Source organism: Salmo salar, chromosome 13 (genome assembly GCF_965601325.2).
Source record: "Salmo salar chromosome 13, fSalSal1, whole genome shotgun sequence".
NCBI classification, from domain to species: Eukaryota; Metazoa; Chordata; class Actinopteri; order Salmoniformes; family Salmonidae; genus Salmo; species Salmo salar.
The window spans coordinates 38994288-39017368 of record NC_138303.1 but is presented as its reverse complement, the minus strand read 5'-3'; the positions used below and the strand labels follow the sequence as shown (position 1 = coordinate 39017368).

The 23081-nt window shown below is 40.1% G+C and overlaps 2 protein-coding genes across 12 annotated transcripts; one reads left to right on the top strand and one right to left on the bottom strand.

Annotated features, from left to right (window-relative positions):
- Positions 1-1382: 1382 nt before the first annotated feature.
- LOC106567168 (POU domain, class 6, transcription factor 1) lies at positions 1383-12105 on the bottom strand. 11 transcript variants are annotated; one of them, XM_014136162.3, is made up of 12 exons: positions 11738-12105; positions 9267-9362; positions 8782-8826; positions 7906-8119; positions 7601-7746; positions 7239-7479; positions 6887-7098; positions 5222-5380; positions 4733-4975; positions 4424-4559; positions 4064-4232; positions 1383-3765 (listed from the first exon to the last, which is right to left on the bottom strand). In XM_014136162.3, exons 2-12 carry the CDS (start codon positions 9318-9320, stop codon positions 3417-3419), a joined length of 1968 nt encoding a protein of 655 aa, XP_013991637.1. In that variant the 5' UTR covers positions 9321-9362; positions 11738-12105; the 3' UTR covers positions 1383-3416. The 11 variants fall into 11 exon arrangements, with proteins under 11 accessions (XP_013991637.1, XP_013991638.1, XP_045549191.1 ...); XM_014136163.3 differs by having other exon boundaries at positions 11829-12105; XM_045693235.2 differs by having other exon boundaries at positions 8782-8859; positions 11738-12104.
- Positions 12106-13705: 1600 nt separating this feature from the next.
- On the top strand, positions 13706-17941 carry LOC106567170 (DAZ-associated protein 2). The gene is made up of 4 exons (XM_014136170.3): positions 13706-13907; positions 14498-14616; positions 14748-14990; positions 15360-17941. The coding sequence occupies exons 1-4, from the start codon at positions 13895-13897 to the stop codon at positions 15486-15488; spliced, it is 504 nt and encodes a 167-aa protein (XP_013991645.1). The 5' UTR covers positions 13706-13894; the 3' UTR covers positions 15489-17941.
- The last annotated feature ends 5140 nt before the right edge of the window (positions 17942-23081 follow it).

The following is a 23081-nucleotide window of genomic DNA, read 5'->3' as shown; positions in this document are numbered from 1 at the left end:
GCGGTTGTGAGGCCGGTTGGACGTACAGCCAAATTCTCTAAAACGACGTTGGTGGCAGCTTATGGTAGAGAAATTAACGTTAAATTCTCTGCCAACTGCTCTGCATGCTATTTGCACACTCTCTCAACATGAGACATCTGTGGCAGTGTTGTGTGACAAAACTGCACATTTTAGTGGCCTTTTATTGTCCCCAGCACAAGGTGCACCTGTGTAATTATCATGCTTTGTAATCAACTTCTGGATATGCCACACCTGTCAGGTGGATGGATTACCTTGGCAAAGGAGAAACGCTCACTCACAGGGATGTAAACAAATTTGTGCAAAAATTTGAGAGAAATAAGCTTTTTGTGCATATGGAACATTTCTGGGATCTTTTATTTCAGCTCATGAAACACAGGACCAACACTTTACATGTTGCGTTTATATTTTTGTTGAGTGGAACATTGGTTTATATACACATCATTGGCGCTCACAGACGCCATAATTGGACAGATACAAAGAGTCCTCTATCAAATAATAATAATACTCAATGAACTGCTTCTGTTTTTTTAATTGCATTAAAAAATGTACTAATAAAACCACAAGATGAAAAATAAAAACATTGAATCAAATCCATCCATTATGTCTAATGTGTTGAGAGTAGTAGAGCAACATGGTATGCTCTCTCTAATTCTCTCTTTCTCCCTTTCTGTCTTTCTCTCGGAGGACCTGAGCCCTAGGACCATGCCTCAGGACTACTTGGTATGATGACTCCTTGCTGTCCCCAGTCCACCTGGCCGTGCTGCTGCTCCAGTTTCAACTGTTCTGCCTGCGGCTATGGAACCCTGACCTGTTCACCAGACGTGCTTGTTGCACCCTCGACAACTACTATGATTATTATTATTTGACCATGCGGGTCATTTATGAACATTTTAACATCTTGACCATGTTCTGTTATAATATCCACCCTGCACAGCCAGAAGAGGACTGGCCACCCCTCATAGCCTGGTTCCTCTCTAGGTTTCTTCCAAGGTTTTTGGCCTTTCTAGGGAGTTTTTCCTAGGGAGTTTTTCCTAGCCACCGTGCTTCTTTCACATGCATTGCTTGCTGTTTGGGGTTTTAGGCTGGGTTTCTGTACAGCACTTTGAGATATCAGCTGATGTACAAAGGGCTATAGAAATAAATTTGATTTGATTTATCATTCTCTATGGTATTTGTGGCTCTGAAGAGACTGGATATGTGTGAAATATGACTGAATCCCTTTGAAAGGCTAGAGCCGCAAATAATTTTTACTAGAGATGTCATAAGCAAGGGGTTAAGGTCTAGAGAAAGGACAAGGGATTGTTATTGTGTGATTTAGACCTATTTTTTAAGTCACAAGTCAAGACAATAAAAGACACAGACAGTGTTCAGTAAGCCTTTATTTGGCAGAGAATGCCCAGATCAAAAATCACATAATAGTCACTCTCATGACCTCATCTATTCAGATGTATTGCTGGTTCTATACTGCACACCTTATACAACAAGTGTAAATAATATTTGTTATGCCCAACATCAACAAAATGTGTGATATAGTTAAAAGCTGAAAACCACACTATTAAACTGTGTTGACATTGGATTTGCATTTGCATTCTGTCATCTCAAAATTATTCAGACAAAAGACAATTCACTGGGGAGAATCCTAAAAAACATTTTAGGTTATAGCTACCTCGGAAATGGCAGTTGTGTAACATAACACATGATTCATATAGCAGTTATTTTCTTCCTCTCTGAAAACATAATATCAATCTTAAAAGGCAATTATGGGGAACAAATGAATTACACGGTTCAGCATGGCATATCACAGACTTAGACAAACATCAGAATATGAATTATATTCATTTGGGACCACAAAGGACCAAGTATTGTAGTTTATTCTCATTCAGTCATGTACCATACTGGCTTAAGATAACCTTACAAAATTGATGCTCATTACGCATAGAAGTTTGACCATTAAAAAATGTTAGCATATGTATGTCAAGCAAAACATTATCAACCACTTAAATATGCTGGTTAACCAGTTGTCATTTGCTACATTTTCAAATATGTTGAATAGACCAGACATAAAAACCAATGAAGATTAAACATTTTCTAGAACAATAAACATTATAGATTTCCAAATGTAATACACTTAATTTAGCTTTTGCCAGCCTACAAAGCTGTATCCTTTCCATTGCAGTCGACTGCACTCAAGGCTTTTCATTAGTTATCTTGTTTGAGATAAGTTATCTCTAAAGTGCAAACAATTACGAGGTTATAGAAAAGGGCAGGGAAGCCATTAGTTCCTTCAATTTTGTTTGTCCCTAAAATACCATTCCTTTTAGCTAAGAATCCGTATTTCATACATATTAATAATAACAAACCAAAAACTACAACATATGAATCAATTAATTCACATAGTCAAGTTTTATTATTCAATCAATTTGATTAATTAGATAATTTTTGTCATGTAAGTATTCTCAATATACAGTACACATTAAACCACACTGACACCTGGCTCAATTGAGACAGGCAATGTTTTAATCTCTTCACTGTGTGACATCTGCTGATGGACCATGCAGGGCTGACATCCGTTAACTATTTGAAATAATATGTGTGGCTTTATAGATGAACTAATCCAAAATGACCACCTTTACTATGGTAAACAAAGGGGCATTGCTTTTGGATGCATTTGCTGTTTATGTTTTGGTTGTGTTTCAGATTATTTTATGCCAAATAGAAATTAATGGTAAATAATGTATTGTTTCATTTTGGAGTAACTGTTATTGTAAATAAGAAAATAATATGTTTCTAAACACTTCTACCATGATCACGGATAATCCTGAATGAATCGTGAATAATGATGAGTGAGAAAGTTAGACGCACAAATATTGTACGTACCAGTTACAAACCTATATTTTTGGTGGCACCTGCATAATATCAGAACAGATTGATTGGATGTTGTACAACTGTAAGCAAATATCTTTAGAGGCCATTGCTATAAAATTCATAGACAGCCACTTACAAAACTGTATGGTAAGTGTATAAAACCAGGTGTATCAAAATTCTAGCCATTGCTTTATAAATGGCATGATATATCAATAAATGAAACAAGAGGTTGTCAAACTGACAATAAACGGTCTGTGAACATTAACCCAATCACATTTCACATGCAATGTCTTTCTTTCACTCCCCCACACACACACATCAAAACAAAAGGAGATAACTGAGTTTTCTATGTCCATATAGTAAGACTCAGTTCAAGTGTCATTCAGTGTCCTTTTCCTTCCCAAAGTCCATATAATTTTTCTACTTACTAAGGTTGACTGTGTTACAGTCTTTACAAAACGTTTTTTCTTGAGCTGATTATGCTGTCCTTCCAACTTTCCTACTAGTCAATGTCCGCTTACTGCACAGGCTTAAGGCTGAACTTGAAACACATTGATCTTGCTGGTGTTCTTCAGTGTCTGCCGCCTGTTGCAGAACCATACACGGACAACCTCACGGTCGTAGTTGAGCTCCTTAGCGATTTCCGTAATCTCCTGTCCCGTGGGCAGGGCATTCTTCTCAAAGTAGGTGTTGAGCACTTCGATGGCCTGCGGGGTGAAGCTGGTGCGACGCTTGCGTTTCTTGGACGGCTCACCACCCACAAATTCCATCAAATTCTGCTGACCCTTTTGGTTCCATAGCTCTGCTTCGGCCAGCCACCGCTCCAGCACGGGCTTCAGTTTCTGAGCACTCTTGGGTGTAATGTCCAGCTTCTCAAACCTGCAAGAAGCAACAATTTAGAAACGAATAACACGATAGCCTCTGAACAACCAGATTGAACCCCACATCTACTCTTTCAAATAATACCTGAACCCCAGTTCATCTTTATTTAAGTGTCAGAGCTACTATCCTGTAACATTCCTACTATAGTATCAACACTTTCAAAATATAACCCTTGAACTACAATGTCCATAGCTCACCAACGTACACTATTTATCATATTTGATAGAATGGATTTCAGAAAACTTCTACTGTGATGCCTGCAACCACCCCCACCCAGTAGACCAGAGGAGTTTACCTGCAGATGGCAGACTGGCTGTAGGCCGGGCCCTCTGTAGCCGTGAGGGCCTGTCCCACTTGTGTCTGCGTCAGCCCCAGGGACAGCCGGCGGATCTTGAAGTTCTTGGCAAACTCTCGAATCTCTTCCAGATTAATGCCCTCCTCATCCGTGCACCCTTGCTGTGGCTCTAAAAATGAGAATAGACAGAGCAGATAGGTATTTTTTACAAGTAGGTAGGTAGATATTTCTATGTTTCGAGAGAAGCTGCTGCTTTTCCTTGGCCTGGTTCACTTGAAAAATATGTAAATCTCAATGTGACTTCCCTGGTTAAATATAGGATTTAATTCATTTAAAAAATGTAAAATGTGAACCACGTACTGCTGACGAGCTGGCCCACGGTGGGTGTGTCTCCACAGGTGATAGGGACTGAGGAGGAGATTGGAGTGACTGTCTTCATTGCAAACGGTTGTGGGGCGATGACCACAGGTGATTGCGTAACAGTTGTTACCTGAGCCTGAGGGGAAATTTCTGTCAGCAATGGATTACTGGTAACATCCAAAAGGCGAAAAAGACTCACCATTCTCACATTAAACCAATTTCAACCAACACCACATAAAAACAGCATTTCCAATTTTTCAGAAATTCTGATGGAGCACTCATAAGGTCAAAATTGGTGGAGAGGGGTACCTGGGTGCTGGGCTTCGAGAATGTCACAGGAACATTATGCTTGGGAATAACAGCAGCAGAAGTGGGGACTGTACCAGGTCCATTTCCTATGGTGGCAATGATCTGGCCCTGGTTGTTCAGAACCAGCTGTGGCTGGACTGTCTGGACCTGCAGGCCTTGAAAGCCCTGGAGATTCAGAGCCTGAGTAGCAGCCCCTCCTGTCAGTGAGGCAGGGTTCAGCATCAGGGGGATGGTTCCAATCACCTGGAGGACACATTTAGAGAATTAGGGAATGTATTTATTAGTAACACTATACAAAATAATTTATAAATAGTTTATAAGTTCTTTATTAACTGATTATCATAATACTATCAACTTTAAGATAAATAGAAGTTTATAAATCTATAATAACAGTCATAACACATTAGTTGAAATTGTGTGATTGTTATTTTCATCCTTGAAAAATAGTGAGCATGTTTGCTTGGTGGTTATGTTTGCACTATAACCCACCTGTCCCTGTGCGTTGGTGATGATCTGGCTGGTGATTCCAGACATGGCACTGGTGATGATGGGAGTGGAAGTGAGGGAGCTGATGAACTGAGGCTGAGCCCCTAGAGACGCAGCACTGATCTGAGAGGAGAGAAACGGAGGCATCCAGAACATATTGTTCTACTATCGATAATGTCATCATTTTGAATACAAGGTACAATATATTCAACAGTGTAGATGAACAACAAGGAAATATTAAGCCATCTGCTCAAGTTATACAAACTTTAAAGTAAAAAACATGGCTTGCTGATCAGCAATCCAAAACACACGGAGGTCAGAAAAACAAACACGCACATCCCGTTAACCCTTTACACGCATACCTGTATACAGGTTGGAAATTGCAGATTTGGGAACTGACAAGCGCCTAAATTAGAATGCTGTAGCTGTATAGTAACATGCTATAAATTACGTCAGAGTTCAGGCTCTGCGCTTCACAGCTCTGTATGGGTTTGACTGACAGCCGTTCTGAACTTGAGCACCGCATGCGACAAGAAGTTGCCCCCATCCTACCACTAATTGGGCAACTTTTACACATTTGTTGTTGTCTAAGTGAAGGAAATGCTGTAAATTAAGAGGACTCAATGTATTTTGAAAGATGAGACGTTGAGGATTATAATAAATACCACTTTGATGTCATACAAGCAAGCCAAACACCCATGAGTCCAAATGAGCACTTCACATTTTCATATCATACACTCTTAGAAAAATGGGTTCCAAAACAGTTAATCGGCTGTCCCCATAGGAGAACCCTCATTGGTTCCAGATAGAACCCTTTTGGGTTCCATGTAGAACCCTCTGTAGAAAGGGTTCCACCTGCAACCAAAAAGGGTTCTTCAAAGGGTTCTCCTAGGGGGACAGCCGAATAACCCTTTAAAATTTCATATAGCACCTTTTCTTCTAAGAGTGTAAAACTCATGTCATATACAGTGACAACTGTTATGTTTGCTGTACAGTTACAAGATGACATGGTGTCATACCCTGGGTTGTTCTGAATAGAATGATCCTGTTTGTCTATTGTGAAGAAAATTCGCTGCAGAATACGCACCTGAATGCATACAAGACTCCTTTCTATGCGCACCAAAATTACGATCCATTTCTCTGAATTGCCCTGTGAAAGCCTTACACTGTAAGATCGTATTTTATAACTTAGTCATGTTGGCAATAGAACAAGCTTTCAAATTATGCCCACCCGACCCAGACTGCGATTTATAATGGGGTGTCTTTGGATTGTGTAAACAACAACGGTAATGGCGGGGATGCAGTGTTCTGTTCCAAACAAAACAAGTGTGCTTGCTCTAGTTCCTCAAAGCCACAGCTAGGAGAGATTAAAAAAAACACCTTATTGTTGAAGACTCTTCTTAGAGGCCTGAAAGTGCATTGAAATTACATAGGAAATACACATAAAATGACCAGTGTAATGTTTGAATTCAGTCTTGTGTCAGGTGAACTGTTGTGTCCTCAACTTTGGTCTAATAATTGTCCCATTGTCTCCAAATTGTTCCCACACTTTTCATATTTATTCTCTAAGAAACATTTCAATTTAGCCCCATCCATATGCTGTAGGCCAATTTCCGCGAGTGTAAAGGGTTAACTCACATACACGACAATACAGAAACACATTCTTACAATGGCAGGGTTGATGGAGAGGCCTGCAGACTGGAGTGTTGACACAGACACACTGGGCTGAGAGACGGACGGCATGGCCTGGGTCAGTTGTGCTGCAGCCACCTGCGTGTTCTGCTGAGCCTGCTGCATAGCTGCCTGGACCTGCTGTAGTGATGCTGTCTGAGACTGGAAAACCGCCTGCTGGGTCTGGACAGGGTTTAGCACAGTGGATGCTGGGAAAAAAGAACCCAAACACATACAGATAAAGCATCACTGTCCCCCATGTGGTAGCCAAAAAACTATTGACTGTTGATTCAATGTGGATTAATGCAGGGATTCACATTCTGTGAAGTGTGTATCTCTGCCGTCTTACTTTGCAAGCCTTGTAAGCCTTGCAAGCCGGCAAAGGGTAGTTTGAGGAGGCCTCCGGACTGGCTGGCAGCTGAAAGGCCAGGGAGTGTGGCTACGTTGCTGGTGGGGAAGGTGAGGACAGCCAGGCCTTGGCCCCCCATGGACCCTGCCATGCTAAGGGGGATGAGCAGGGGCTGGCCCAGGGAGCCTGTCTGGGCCATCATCCCTGTCATCAGAGTGGCCAGACCATCCTGGGTCAGGACCTACAGGGAAGGAGGATGGGGTTTATTAGGAAGAGGGGTGAGAAATAAATAGGATCAAAATTATTGGCAGATGAAGGAACCACACATGACACAATGTTTTTGTTTGTTTAATTGTTCTCACCTGTTGACAGCCCTGCAAGCTCTGCACAGTGATGGGCATGGTGGCCTGTGGCTGCGACAGGGAGACACTGATGGGAACTGCAGTCTGAGCAAGAGTCTGGACAGCAGAGGCTGCAGAATCGACAGCCACCACCTGGTCCCCCAGCACTGACAGCACAGAGAGAGAACACACTGTGTTTGTCTACCATCAGCTCACACCACACATCACTCTTAAAATGACGTAAATGACGTAAATGTTAAAACATTTTTACACTGCAGCATTAAACAAGATGCAGTTTAACCTGTATTGCATGGACTCTAACCTACCATATCGGTATCCTACAAAGGGCTCACCTACTCCCCCAGTGTTGTGGGGTGCTGGCGGGCTGTCCTGTGTTCCTGCCTCAGGTTGCTTAGCCTGATTACTCACATCCTCACCCCTCGAATCAGTCCTCCCATCAGGCACTGAGGATGGAAGAGAGGCTTGATCTACCTCCACTTCCAGGACACGGATCGTCTCATGACCAGACATCACTATCACCTGTGCAGCAGAACACAAGACCAGGGCTCATTATAAAAAAGTGTCTCAGAGTAGGGGTGCTGATCTAGGATCAGTTTCACCTTTTAGATCATATGAATAAGAATACATGGAAATGAGAGACCTGGTCGTAGATCAGCACCCCTGCTGAGATAAGCTTAATTGGAATACAAGCACAAGTCACGCAACTACACAATAAATGACTCATCACCTATTCTCAGCAGCGGAAATGTTTTTGCTCTGAGCCATGACCAGGAATATATTTCATTGTGTAGTAATAATATAATTATAAGGCATATACATCCAGGCTAGGCTCAGTGTTACTCCATTCAAATTATTAGATGTTGCCATACCAGTCGATCTCTATCTACTGAGACAACCCAGGTAGAGGACAATGTCTATAGGTTACTTGTAGAACAGAACATGAGTTTACACGTGCAAAACCATGCCATAGGAGCATAACCTGTCATCGTTATTGTCAACAATGATGGTCAGCTACTCCCTATCCATTTCCTTATACTAATAATCCAATTTGTATATTATTAGTAAATATAACAAAGCAAAGACATGATGCATGCGTGGATGCAGCCATGAAAGATGTAAAGGAGAGGCACAGAAAACCTGAGCTGGAGGGAAAGGTGCAGACAGAGAGACTGAAAGCATACCTGGTTGTTTTTGGTAAGGAATTTCAATGTGCAGGAACCTAATGGCTGAAAAAATGTCTGCAGTCAGACAGTGAATGGCTAAGGAGAACAACAGAGAGGCCAAGCACACACACGTTAGGACACAATGAACCAAGACAAAAGCCCACAAATGGAAAAAAACATCGGTACAACAAAACTACAACAAAGAGCATCAGCCAACAAGTATCTCAAGCAATGCTTTCTGAGAGCTCCCCTCGTAATAAAAAAATATAAATTGCTTTAGTTTGCTGACTATGAGTGTAAAGGACACAGCCGGAGTGAACATACAGTATATCAACCTCAAGATGACCGTGTGGGGTTAATCATTCCAAATACATGGTGACATGGAGGTGGCAACAGCTTACAACAGAGGACTATGAAGGAGAGGCAACACAGATTTTTAAAGTTGGACAGGGGTGTGTAACTAACGTGATATCAGGTAGTGTTGACATTGAGGTTAGTGGTACCTGTTCATTGACAGTGAGGTGTGTGTCAGCAGCAGGGAGATCCTGAAGGTCCATGGTTCAGTGCTCTCACCACCAAGCCGTCACTGTCTTGACATTCTAAGAAAGGAGAAAATACTGTACCATAAAAACTACCAGGTATTAGGCTAGCCTATGTGAATTGTGTTTTCCATCTACAGTACCAGTCAAAAGTTTGGACACACCTACTCATTCAAGGTTTATTTTTATTTTTATTATTTTCTACATTGTAGAATAATAGTGAAGACATAAAAACTATGAAATAACACATATGGAATCATGTAGTAACCAAAAAAGTGTTACAAAAATGTAAATATATTTTAGATTTGAGATTCTTCAAAGTAGCCACCCTTTGACTTGATGACAGCTTTGCACACTCTTGGCATTCTCTCAACCAGCTTCATGAGGTAGTAACCTGGAATGCATTTCAATTAACAGGTGTGCCTTGTTAAAATAATTAATTTCCTTCTTAATGCGTTTGAGCCAATCAGTTGTGTTGTGACAAGGTAGGGGTGGTATACAGGAAACAGCCCTATTTGGTAAAAGACCAAGTCCATATTTTGACAAGAACAGCTCAAATAAGCAAAGAGAAACGACAGTCCATCATGACTTTAAGTCATGAAGGTCAGTCAATACGGAAAATTTCAAGAACTTTGAAAGTTTCTTCAAATGCAGTCGCAAAAACCATCAAGCGCTATGATGAAACTGGCTCTCATGAGGACTGCCACAGGAAAGGAAGACCCAGAGTTACCTCTGCTGCAGAGGATATGTTCATTAGATTTAACTGCACCTCAGATCCCAGTCCAAATAAATGTTCAAGTAACAGATAAATCTCAACATCAACTGTTCAGAGGAGACTGCATGAATCAGGCCTTCATGGTCGAATTGCTGCAAAGAAACCACTCCAAAGGACACCAATAAGAAGAAGAGTCATGCTTGGGCCATGAAACACGAGCAATGGACATTAGACCGGTGGAAATCTGCCCTTTGGTCTGATGAGTCCAAATATGAGATTTTTGGTTACAGATTTTTGCGCTTAGTGGGACTATCATTTGTTTTCAACAGGACAATGACCCAACACACCTCTAGGCTGTGTAAGGGCTATTTGACCAAGAAGGAGAGTGATGGAGTGCTGCATCAGATAACCTGGTCTCCACAATCACCTGACCTCAACCCAATTGAGATGGTTTGGGATGAGTTGGACTGCAGAGTGAAGGAACAGCAGCCAACAAGTGCTCAGCAAATGTGGGAACTCCTTCAAGACTGTTGGAAAAGCATTCCTCGTGAAGCTGGTTGAGAGAGTGCCAAGAGTGTGCAAAGCTGTCATCAATTCAAAGGGTGGCTACTTTGAGGAATCTCAAATATAAAATATATTTTGATTTGTTTAACACTTTTTTGGTAACTACATAAATTCATGTGTTATGTCATAGTTTTGATGTCTTCACTATTATTCTACAATGTATGAAATAGTCAAAATAAAGAAAAACACTTGAATGAGTAGGTGTGTCCAAACTTTTGACTGGTACTGTATGTATATTTATTTTGGGTTGGGGGTGGGGGGTGGGGAGACATTCGGGGTCTCAACTTTCTGTTGAGTTAGAATATTTCGCTTCGGGCCCCAAAAAGGCCCTGACGGCATGTGTATGGATGTCAGTACACAGACCCGCAAGCCACAGTGGCCCCTCATGATGAGTTCCGATTTTTTGTGGCCCCCACCCCCATCAAAGTTGCCCATTCGTAAGTTAAAGAGTATAAAAACATCTAACCATATGATCCCTCAAAAGTGACAGCACTAGAAATAGAAGCCACAACTAGGAGAATTAGTCTGGACACAGTGTAGGCCTACTTGTACTGGGGACTACAGGGGTGCACACACACACACACACAGTAATAATATACTTTATGACATGATTTTTCATAAAGGCAAAGTCTGTGTCAAATTAAACATATGAATAATGCACCAAGAATAGGCAGCTTCTTGATAATAGGTGGCCTAGCCCTAGAAGCTAGGCCCTCCTACAGTATGTCCGCCCAAAACATCTAGCTTTCTAGAATGATAACAGCTGAAAAATGACTGTTCGATTATCAAATATTTTAACTTAACATCAAAAAGATCAGTGCCGCGCAGCACACTCCAACACAGAAATTATAGATCTGTCAGAACTTCAGCAGGTGTTGATCCCCGTACACCACCCCCAATCTAGCCGCAATAAAAGTATCGCCGTGTACTTATTTGAGGACACGATGTTACCCATAAAATATGCCGCGACAAAAATCACCCGCTATTCCATGCCTGGGGTCTGCATTTTATGTATTTCCCTCTCTTTATCATAAATATATAAATTATGCTAATTAAGAACATTGCATATTAAGAAAAAAAACGAATTTCCTCTCGCCATTTCGTCGCGCTATAGCGGATGGAAGTCTTAAACTGAAAGCAAAGCAAAGCAACTTACCGTAAATGTGTCTTATTTTCTGAGGTTTTCCTCTTTTAAAAATCTTTGCCACAGTTTGTTTTAGTCACATATAATAAAAAATTCATCTCACCGCTCCAGATAGGCGCTATGGCTGCACACAAAAGAGGCATTTGCATTGATAAGGAGGGTTGGCAACGTGAAGATCCTTTCTTTCTTAATATTTAATGACGGTCCCTTCGATACTACAATTCAGATGACCTATATCCCTCAAGAAACCATCTAAAATCGACTTCTGCTGTAAAGACCAATGGAAAATACCACCAATATTACAACAAATCTGGCCTTTTGCCCTACGTCATGAACATAATTTATGCAAGGGATATCTTGCATTGAAAAATGTCGGTCTCGACTTGAGAGGAGCCATGGCTGCCTTAAAGGGAAAGTGCATCTTTAAAAGTATAGTTATTTAGCACGTTGGCTTTTTTAATTATATTTTTTATCTGTGGTACAGAATATAATGTAGCAGCAAAGAGACTACGATAAACTTTTCCCCCAGGAGGTCAAAAAGGGTCCTCTGGTCTAGAAATACTGTCCAGAAGTAATTACTTCATTGGACAGATGGGGCACACTCATGAGCATAAATTGTTTCCCTAAATACTAAGGATTTCTGTTTTCATTAGATAATTGTAACCTGTTGTCACATATCACATGTACCATTGGTATAGAGTATTGATTGATTATATATGACCTACTATGCTGAGGACCATATTTCACTGCATTTCTCTTGGAGGAATAGACCTTGGTGTGTTTTCGCTCTATTTTTCTTGCCAGCTGGCAGACACTGGCATTTGCATGCATTTGTAGTGTATTGCCATGGAGCTCAAAGGGAGAGCTGAGCTTTTTGAATCTTTAATTAGCCCCATGGCAAGTGCTCTCTACTGTCTGTTAAATCACAATGTCCTCTATCATCGAAGCTGAAATATTCCTGCCAAGAATTTACTAACTGTCACTTAATGATCAGAATAGTGTATGAAAAGATTTTGAATCAAATTGCTATATCATCCTCCATATCATCACCCTGGTGCGCATTAGTGATGATGTGGTGAGGTACCCCCAATTGTTTTCTTATGGATCAGAAAAGCAACCAATTATTTTTTATAATGATCAACGTCAAATAGGTTATTAGACTAGGAAGTATTTGAAGACTAGCAGAATAAACAGCCGGAAACTTAAAGCAAATATATTTATTTTTTCACCTTTATTTAACCAGGTAGGCAAGTTGATAACAAGTTCTCATTTACAATTGCGACCTGGCCAAGATAAAGCAAGCAGTTTGACACATTCAACAACACAGAGTTACTCATGAAGTAAAACAAACATACAGTCAATAATATAGTAGAAAAATAAGTCTATATACAAAGTGAGCAAATGAGGTGAGTTAAGGGAGGTAAAGGCACAAAAAAGGCCATGGTGGCGAAGTAAATACAATATAGCAAGTAAAACACTGGAATTGTAGATTTGCAGTGGAAGAAAGTGCAAAGTAGAAATAGAAATAATGGGGTGCAAAGGAGCAAAATAAATAAATAAATACAGTAGGGGAAGAGGTAGTTGTTTGGGCTAAATTATAGATGGGCTATGTACAGGTGCACTAATCTGTGAGCTGCTCTGACAGCTGGTGCTTAAAGCTAGTGAGGGAGATAAGTGTTTCCAGTTTTAGAGATTTTTGTAGTTCGTTCCAGTCATTGGCAGCACAGAACTGGAAGGAGAGGCGGCTGAAGGAGGAATTGGCTTTGGGGGTGACCAGAGATATATACCTGCTGGTTATCTTATTATCTTGAATGTTATTGAACAGTTTATATCTAGGTCTGGTTGAGCACCTTCAGTGCCCATTTATCCAATGCCATGGAACATTTATTAAATATAAAGAAAACAACAAAGTAAATTGAACCAGTTAGGTAATGTAAAACAACTTACACAGCGCACGCACTTTCACCCCTAGAATGGGAGTGGCTAAGTACATATGACGTAATTGCATCAACCATCACAACAAAAATCTAGTGAAAAACAAGGAAGTGAACGGTCACGTAACTCTGAACCGTAATCTCGTTTTTTGGTTTCAAACGGTCCTTATATAAAATACTTTTAACTTCAGAATAATTGTATTCGACGCATTAAACTACACATCAATTCAGGACAATGAACAACAAAGGTAATTTAGCTAACGTCCACAACCACTGTATTAGCTCACATGCTAGCTTTCTAACAACAGCGGCTAAGGGTTAGTTAGCCAGCTAACAAGCGAGACTAAAATGTTTACTTGACCGACGTATTTTCCTTTTCATTATAAATTAGCCAAACCACTAAGGTAGATACTGCTGTCTAAATCGTGATGGAGTCGATATGTAAGTAGCCGGCTAGCTAATGTTACCCAATACGTAACGTTAGAAGGCTTGCTGTAGTTACTACATGCTATTTAGCTTGTAGCCGCGTACTCTGACCTCAATAACACTATCCAGTTAGCTTTTGCAATTAGGTCTAGGACTTGTCAGTCACTATTTTGTCAGTTGGGTAAGTGTTTTGTTGTGACAATATTAACTTAGCTAGCTAACTGTAATCATTATTGATGAATTAAGTATTTTCTGCACGTTATGTTAGCTACCTATACGTTTATTTAATTAGACCGGTAGGTAGTAGATTAACAAACGACGTTAGCCCTCAATGTTTTGCTATTGTGTAATGATTGATTTAAACAAAGCAAGTGTGCGTATTGATAATAGTATATTGTTTTGTGTATCACAGGTTCCTATCCCCAGCAAGCTGTGTACCCTCAGCAGAGTAGTGCACCCATCTACCCACCTGCTATGCAAGTGTCTCCCCAGGCACCACCTTATTCAGACGCCCCACCTGCATACTCTGAGGTAGCCATTTACACTTGGAATAAACATGTTATCTACTTTCGTGAAGCGTATTCCCCAATCATATCAATACAAACGCACTGACCGACTGTCTCTAACTCTCCTTTTTTCATATGTTCTCCATTACGCCAAAGATCTATCAGCCCAGGTATGTGCACCCATCTCAGGCTGGCCAGCTACAGCAAATGTCTCAGTACCCTGGCACTCAGATGTACATGCAACTGCCCCAGTCCATGGCTGTTGGACCAATGGGCCACAACGTCCCCATGGCGTACTACCCCATGGGAGCCATGTATCCCCCTGGCTCCACTGTGCTAGTGGAGGGAGGATATGATGCTGGTGCTCGCTTTGGTCAAAGCAACAGTGCTTCCATCCCAGTGAGTATCCTCAAAACGCCTAGGCTATATCTGGGGTGTCAAAATCAATTCCTGGATGACAGTGAATTTGCTGGTTTTTGTTATTTCCTTTTAATAAGTGACCAATTAAGATCTAGACAACCTGATGAGGGGAAGTAATCAATTACCTTAATACGTACAAGGGAGGGGCGAAAACCTGCCAACACTCAGCCTTCCAGGAATTGAGTTTGACACCCCAGGCCTATGTTACACAATGTCATGTGGTTATATCATAAATCAATGTTCATATTATATATAATAAATATATATCCTGTGTAATTGATTAACAGATATTGGTAAAGTTACTCATGTATGTGACTATTTCTTCCCCCTCACCTAAACGCATCACAGCCCCCACCTCCTGGCCACATGCCTAATGCAGCTCAGCTGGCCGCCATGCAGGGTGCCAACGTCATGATGACACAGCGCAAGAACAACTTCTTCGTGGGTGGCTCCAATGGCGGGTACACCATCTGGTAACAGCCAGCGTTTTCCGCAACCTCTCCCCTTACTCCTCTCCCTCATTCAAAATGATGATGCCCTCTCCTGTCCCATCCACCAACCCCTTTCGGGGATACTGATATCACCTAACGGAATGTAATATTTTAAAGCCCTGATAAAAAGGTACAGTACTCCACTTTGGAAGCAAAACAGTCTTAATTACTGATTCATAATTTGGGCTGCTGAACTGGTTTCCTGACCTTACAAGGATAGTGCTGCTGTCTTAGGTCAAAACACATTTCACATGTTGCTGGTTATATTTTATTTTTTAATGCATGACATCAATCTACACTCTTAACACTGTCACCATTTTGTACTTGATAACTAATGTTCATGTTTATAAACACTCGTTGGACTTGGCCTAATGTCTTCCTCACAAAGAGTGCTACTGATCCAAGTAGAACATCATATATACTTTAGTTTTCACTGTTGCATGGCATGTTGAATAGGCCCAGTTGGCCCATCTAAAATCAGTTTCTGCGACCACTGGATTAATTTCAATCAGATCAAATAGACGCGTGCTGTAGTATAATAGAATACTGGTATGTTAAACAACAAGAACCCAAACAAGAATGGATCACAAAATGATTACCAGATTATAACATGCCATGGTGGTTTACTGTACCTTCTTGGGCAACCGTAGATGAACATAATCGGCATCCCAAAGAGCACCGTCACTTAAATAAAAGCAAATTAACTTAAAATACTGAGAATGAAGTTGAGATTTGGATCATCGAAAGGGTTGGTTGGCTTTACATTTGTGCAGTTATTGGTTTTAATTTTTGCCGTTTTAGTTTTTTTCCCCCTTAAATCGGATACCCAGACTTGTACATCATCCCAGTGTTTGGTTAAAAAAAATGACACCCACCTGTTCTTAAACACTTAAAAGCACTGTCATGTAAACGAGAATCATCTAAGATCAGGGGGTTATTAAGAGTTAAACACTTTACTTTAATCCTTCATTATAAGGACTGTGAGGGTTCAATTACAATGTAACCGGTTTGTTTACTTTAAATATTTATCACTTTCGGGCACATCTTAGTGATTTGTTTGAATTAATTATTAGTTAATGTTAGTATAACCAATTAGCTGGTTGTACCAAAGAAATGGTCTAGACTGCACTAGTAAATGTTTGGTTGTGACTTATAATTATAGTAATTGAAATATGGCACATTTTGAAAAGCAAACATCAGATTTAAGGATGCAGTGATGAGTTTGATGGTACTTAATTAAGACCTTCGATCCAGCATTGCTGTTGCTGTATTTTTTAATGGGGTGCTTAAATGTTTAATGTAAATGTGACTAGGTGGTTCTGCATGCTTTTTTGCACTTTTGCTCTGTACAATTTTGATTTTTGTAAAGATGTATCATTGCTAATTTTTATAGAAATACCACAAGCATTAATTTATGTGCACTGCTGGAAATAGATTTTGCTACTTGTTTTTAGTACAAATGCTAATAACCTGCAAATACAGTGCTATGCATGTTACTCTTTGCTGTCCAACTTTTTTAGAATTCATTTAAATGTACTTTCACTCCAAAAAGGGGGTGTTCCTAAATGTTTTAGGACTGCAGAAAATCACTTGCTTATGGTTCCCAATTTGTTTAATATAGTGTTAAACCACATTATTTCTGAACATTTTCTTATAAATAAAAATATGCATTGCATCAGTGGAGCTTACAACTGTTGACACAGTTTATTTTCCAATACACCTGTGCTGCTAATTAAACTACTGTATAAACTTTAATAAATATCTAACACTAGGTTTGATCTAGTTTGTGAGACCATGTCTGCATACAAGAATTTGATATTTTGGTTGAAACATGATTCCTTGAGGTTTTTATTTTTCCTCCTGTTCAGATAGAAATGAATGTCACTGGGTATCTGACATAATAGCCTAGATTTGATAGTTTGATAGAAGTAGTCTTCACTGAAATGTGAATTCCAGGTCACTTTGGTCAGTTGACCAGCTGTCTGGTAAACTGCTAGCCAAGCATGCGACCTGTTTGCACATGTATTATCAGACTGCATCTGTTCTTGGTAACACTGATCACATGACCAGCCACCATTCCAAACATGGTTATCATGTCACTCATATTTTGCACAGCTGTAAATGTGTATCCCGTTCCCAAATACACGCTGATGCTTCATACCGTTTAAAAACTGTCACAGCTTTCAAAATGTAAACAAAAATATATTCCTTCAAATGTTAATTTTTTTTTGTTTTCTTTCTGTCCAAGACCTGGCTATTGTTTAATGTAGCAACATAATGGTGGCTTAGACCCAGCAATATGATGTACTGTAATGCTTACCACTAGATGCCATGCCAACCACAGCCAGTGTGGAGTAAAAGGATTTATGGACATTTATAGTTCAGGGATTCTCTTAACATTTTTATAATATGGATATGTATTAAAGTGATTTGATGGTCTATGGTACACTTTCTTTTAAGATTAAGGAGATGAGTCACTTTGGTTTGCTGAAACATGCGTCTGGAAGAAAGAACTCTTTGCAAAGGAACTTTGGTGCACTTCATGTTTTTTTTCTAGAGTAAAATATATTTTGGACAGTTGAAATGCTACCTGTTCCGAGTTCTTCTCTGTCATTTAGATTTTTTTGTTGTTGACAAGCATCAGGACTCTCAAGCAGCTCAAGTGGCCCTGTATGAATCGAAAGAGTTTAAGAAATGTTTACAGTGCATAAATACCTTCCCTGTGATGAAAATGAACAACTCTAGCCTTGTATGAAATACATATTTGTTCTATCCACCTATCACTTATAAGCTGTAAGGACATTCAACAATGAGTGAAAAAAAGAAAAAGCTTTATTGCCATATCTGACCTACAGTCTTGAGGTCTGTCATGTCACTTACTACCTTTGGCAGATACTTCAATAAGATCATACAATCTCTAGCTGGTAATAGTACCAGATTCAATACAACATTTCCCATTTTGCTGCCCAGAAAGACAATAGTAAAATCCTTACAGTTTTGACCAACTGGTAAAGTATGGATAATGGCATAAGAATAATACAATTTCATCAGTGCCTTCTACTGATCACCAAATACAATTCCCCATTTAGCACCCCGAGATACTCATTAAATACAGAAAAAGTAAAACAGAGGTGACATGGGGAGCAGATGTATAACTGAATTGTGATGACACTGAAATGGAGGCATATTTATGATGCCATCTTAAGACATTTACCCGCAAGAATCTCATGAAGTCTTCCATCCACCAGTGTTCCACAACGATCTCTTATGTGCACACAACTGTTACGTAGTCCATCAGTGTGCACACACAGACCTCTTTAACTAATGCATCTCATCTCCTGCCCAGCTTATGTGCCTATAAGTGAGTGTTTTCTTGGGTAAAATCTATGTAGGTTTTCCTCAAGACCGCAGAAATACTGTAGATGGCCTTCAAAGATGGTTGTCATTTTCCTGTTTCCTCTCAGTTTGGCACATAACATTTTGTTAACGCCCACAAACTGTTCTCCTCGCATTCCTTCTTTTCATCCTTCCATCAAGTTCAAATGAAGTACTCCTTTTCGTCAGTTACAGTCTCACCGTGGGTCTGATCAGGGTCTTCCACCGGGACAGATTCTCCTGTGGTTGTGTAGGCACCTTTGTTGTGGCACAAGTACCGATGCAGAAGGAAACCCAGGCCAGCTAGCATCAGCAGTACAACTACGATGACCACTGGAGAGAGTCAACTGCTTTTAGAATAGGGACTGTGAAGTTTAGCTAATGATAGATCATTTAAGACATGGTTTTGCCAGTTCTCTTTTTATTTTCTTTGTCATAGTGAAGTAAAAAGAAAATTGTCCAAATAAATGAGGCCTACCTCCAATGACAGGAGAGTCTGTATTACATTTACATTTACATTTAAGTCATTTAGCAGACGCTCTTATCCAGAGCGACTTACAAATTGGTGCATTCACCTTATAATATCCAGTGGAACAACCACTTTACAATAGTGCATCACATGCATAGACTGGCCGGGATTCCCAGAGGAGATGTTGGCAGATGAATTGTGTTCACCTTGACAAAACCATTCTCTGAGAGAGTTGTGTTCACCTTGACAAAGCCAGTCTCTGAGAGAGTTGTGTTCACCTTGACAAAGCCAGTCTCTGAGAGAGTTGTGTTCACCTTGACAAAGCCAGTCTCTGAGAGAGAGTTGTGTTCACCTTGACAAAGCCAGTCTCTGAGAGAGTTGTGTTCACTGTATGTGTGGGAAGTGACGTTGTAGGACTCATCTCTGTTTCTGAAGACAAAGCATTGGAACAATCTGTTTAATACTGTAGGCTGTGCTAGTATAAACTTGTGAAACTGCAATGTGAACTGTGTTATGACAAAATAATCTGTATGAATGGCTACACTGAAACATGCCAGAACCTCAAGTAATGCCGAAGTTTAATTTCTGAATCTATATGACATTACGCAATGTCTTAATAATCAGAGGTAAACAACAGAGCCGTCACGAAAAGGGTTGGGCATCATCAACTCCGAAGGAAAATATGGTTACAGTATTTTATTGACACGCTGACTTCAAATATCACCAAATGTATTTTGTCTTTGTGAAATAAGTGCCACATAAAATGGCAAATCTCTAGCACAAAAACGACATGTCCCACTTACTTGTCATGGGTGGAATAGAAGTCATGGTGAATGATGTCAGATTCACAAGCTAAGTCATTGTTTACACAACACACGAACTCATAAGTAAAAAGCTCTGTATTCCAAACCAATAGTACTAAATTCAGGTAACATTACAATCTTTCGGGGTAGAGATTTGTAGAAAAAAATTATCATGTTTGAATCATGTAAGCTATTTACAGTGGTAGAGGTCATAGATGAGAAGACAGAAATTGGGCTACTTTGAAAACGATGTTGCGGGTGAAAGTGTATTGGTTGCTACATCTAAATTGCACCACTTTTTATTTTTATGTTTTATTAATTTCACTGTGACCTGCTACTGCAGACTATCAGTCAGTGATGCAGGCTGTTGCTGAGTGAGTCAGTGATTGGTGGGGAGGCCAGAAGGTGTGTGTGTGTTGAGCACAGTCATTGGTGTTGAGAGAGCGCTGCAGCAGGCAGTCATGACATGTGATGTGAGAACAATGAACTAATTAAGTAGTACTAACTAGCTACACACTACTCAAGTTTTCAATATATGTAACTTTCAAAATACAGAAATCATCCCGTATGATGCAAAATCCATCATATGGGATCATTTCTGTTTTTTGAAAGTTATATATCTTCAAAACTTGAGTGCTGACAAGCAAAACATTTTCGGACTATGTCAACAATGGACTAATGAAACAAAGACCAAAATATAGTTTTGGGTGGAGTTTTCCCTTAAGAATGGGAAGCATAGAAATAGAGCACAGAACAGATCTACCGCTTCTAACACTTGCTTTCAATGAGAATGATATCTATAGCTCAAATTTCTAGGTGAATTTATCATGTCGCCCAAAAAGTGACATATTGCCACTTTAAATATTATTCCAATGTTGGCATTTTTTAGAGGCAAGAAATGTTTTATGTGAATTTCTGGCTCAGTTGACATCCCCATTTATCTATTTCAGTAGTAGGCTACTCTTATTAGACTTTTAAATCACTGTGAATGACCTAGGTCCTATGAGTAGACCCATGTTGGCATATCAAAACATAAACATTACCTTGTTTTTTTTACATTCATTTGGGAGTGTTCATCTTCACTTCGGGATGATTCTGAGACGGTGATGAAAAAAGTTAGTCTCAAGCCCTGTATGCAGCAAGCTAGCTAACATTGGCCAGGAAGTTGAAGTCAGAGGAGTGGCGCGCAGCGGCACAGAGAAGAACTGATTAACTCCATTACTGACTATCAAATTATAATAGTAGCGATTGATTAATAGTAGAATAAAACTAACCAGTAAAACTCGGGCTCCCGAGTGGCGCAGTGGTCTAAGGCACTGCATCTCAGTGCAAGAGGCGTCACTATAGTCCCTGGTTTTATTCCAGGCTGTATCACATCCGGCTGTGATTGGGAGTCCCATAGGGCGGCGCACAATTGTCCAAGCGTCGTCTGGGTTTGGCTGGGGTAGGCCGTCATTGTAAACAAGAATTTGTTCTTAACTGACTTGCCTAGTTAAATAAAGGTTAAATAAAAATAATAAAAACTCTTGATGTACTGGACTCATGATGATCTCCTCTCTCTTTCCTTTCCATCTTGCTCCAGAGGGATGGATTACTGGGACATCAGGCTGCAGCCACACGAATTGACATTTTTGTGGAATAAAATAAGCCAAAAACTTTGGGGGCTTTTCAATTTTTATACTCGTTGAAAATATGATTATTTTAGAGAAATGTGACTTCTATTAACACTATTTCACAATGTTTAACATTGTGTTAACAGCATTTCATTTCACCTTTATTTAACTAGGTAAGTCAGTTAAGAACAAATTCTTATTTTCAATGACGGCCTAGGAACAGTGGGTTAACTGCCTTGTTTAGGGGCAGAACGACAGATTTTTACCTTGTCAGCTCAGGGATTCGATCATGCAACCTTTCAGTTACTAGTCCAACGCTCTAACCACTAAACTACCTGCCACCCATTCACTATAAATCACTTCTATAGTTCAGATTAAATCACTTGGTGTGATGAACCAATAAAGGGAGAAATGCTGTGAACAAGGTAAAGCAATTTTACCAGTTTTATTTAGATTGTCATTATGGAGACACCTATTGGATAAATGTGGCAAACACCTCTCTTCCTGTGAAAAATGTTTGGACTAGTTCAGGCCTTGTATGGGCATTGGCTAGAAATATGCCTAGACCTGGCAAGCCTGGAAACCAGTCTCATTAAATATCTAGCCCCCACTCACTTCCTCATAATAACAGGCTTCACAGAAACCTATTTATCTTTTATTATGTAATTTAGCAAAATATAAAACCAAAGTTTATTGCAAAGAATAGAATCTCATTCAATTATCATGGGTCATCTGCCAGTCTCTATGGGGGTATCACATGGTTCAATTCTCTGGGTGACTCTTTTCTCTGTATATATCAATGATGTTGCTCTTGCTGCTGGTGATTCCTTGATCCACCTCTACGCAGACAACACCATTCTGTATACATGTGGCCCTTCTTTGGACACTGTGTAACAAACCTCCAAACGAGCTTCAATGCCATACAACACTCCTTCCGTGGCCTCCAACTGCTCTTAAACGCTAGTAAAACTAAATGCATGCTCTTCAACCGATCGCTGCACCTGCCCGCCCGACTAGCATCACTACTCTGGACGGTTCTGACTTAGAATATGTGGGCAACTACAAATACCTAGGTGTCGGGTTAGACTGTAAACTCTCCTTCCAGACTCACATTAAGCATCTCCAATCCAAAATTAAATCTAGAATCGGCTTCCTATTTCGCAACAAAGCCTCCTTCACTCACGCTGCCAAACATACCCTTGTAAAACTGACTATCCTACCGATCCTCGACTTCGGTGATGTCATTTACAAAATAGCCTCCAACACTCTACTCAGCAAACTGGATGCAGTCTATCACAGTGCCATCCGTTTTGTAACCA

What these genes read in the sequence shown, in the direction of transcription:
- LOC106567170 (XM_014136170.3), top strand. An exon ending in CCCCACCTGCATACTCTGAG is followed by an intron (nt 14,617 to 14,747) that starts GTAGCCATTTAC and finishes ATTACGCCAAAG; the next exon opens with ATCTATCAGCCCAGGTATGT. An exon ending in GCAACAGTGCTTCCATCCCA is followed by an intron (nt 14,991 to 15,359) that starts GTGAGTATCCTC and finishes AACGCATCACAG; the next exon opens with CCCCCACCTCCTGGCCACAT.
- LOC106567168 (XM_014136162.3), bottom strand. Translation starts at nt 9,320, where the DNA reads ATGGACCTTCAGGATCTCCCTGCTGCTGACACACACCTCACTGTCAAT. An exon ending in TCCTTACCAAAAACAACCAG is followed by an intron (nt 8,120 to 8,781) that starts GTATGCTTTCAG and finishes TCTGCTGCACAG; the next exon opens with GTGATAGTGATGTCTGGTCA. An exon ending in GCTTGCAGGGCTGTCAACAG is followed by an intron (nt 7,480 to 7,600) that starts GTGAGAACAATT and finishes CCTTCCCTGTAG; the next exon opens with GTCCTGACCCAGGATGGTCT.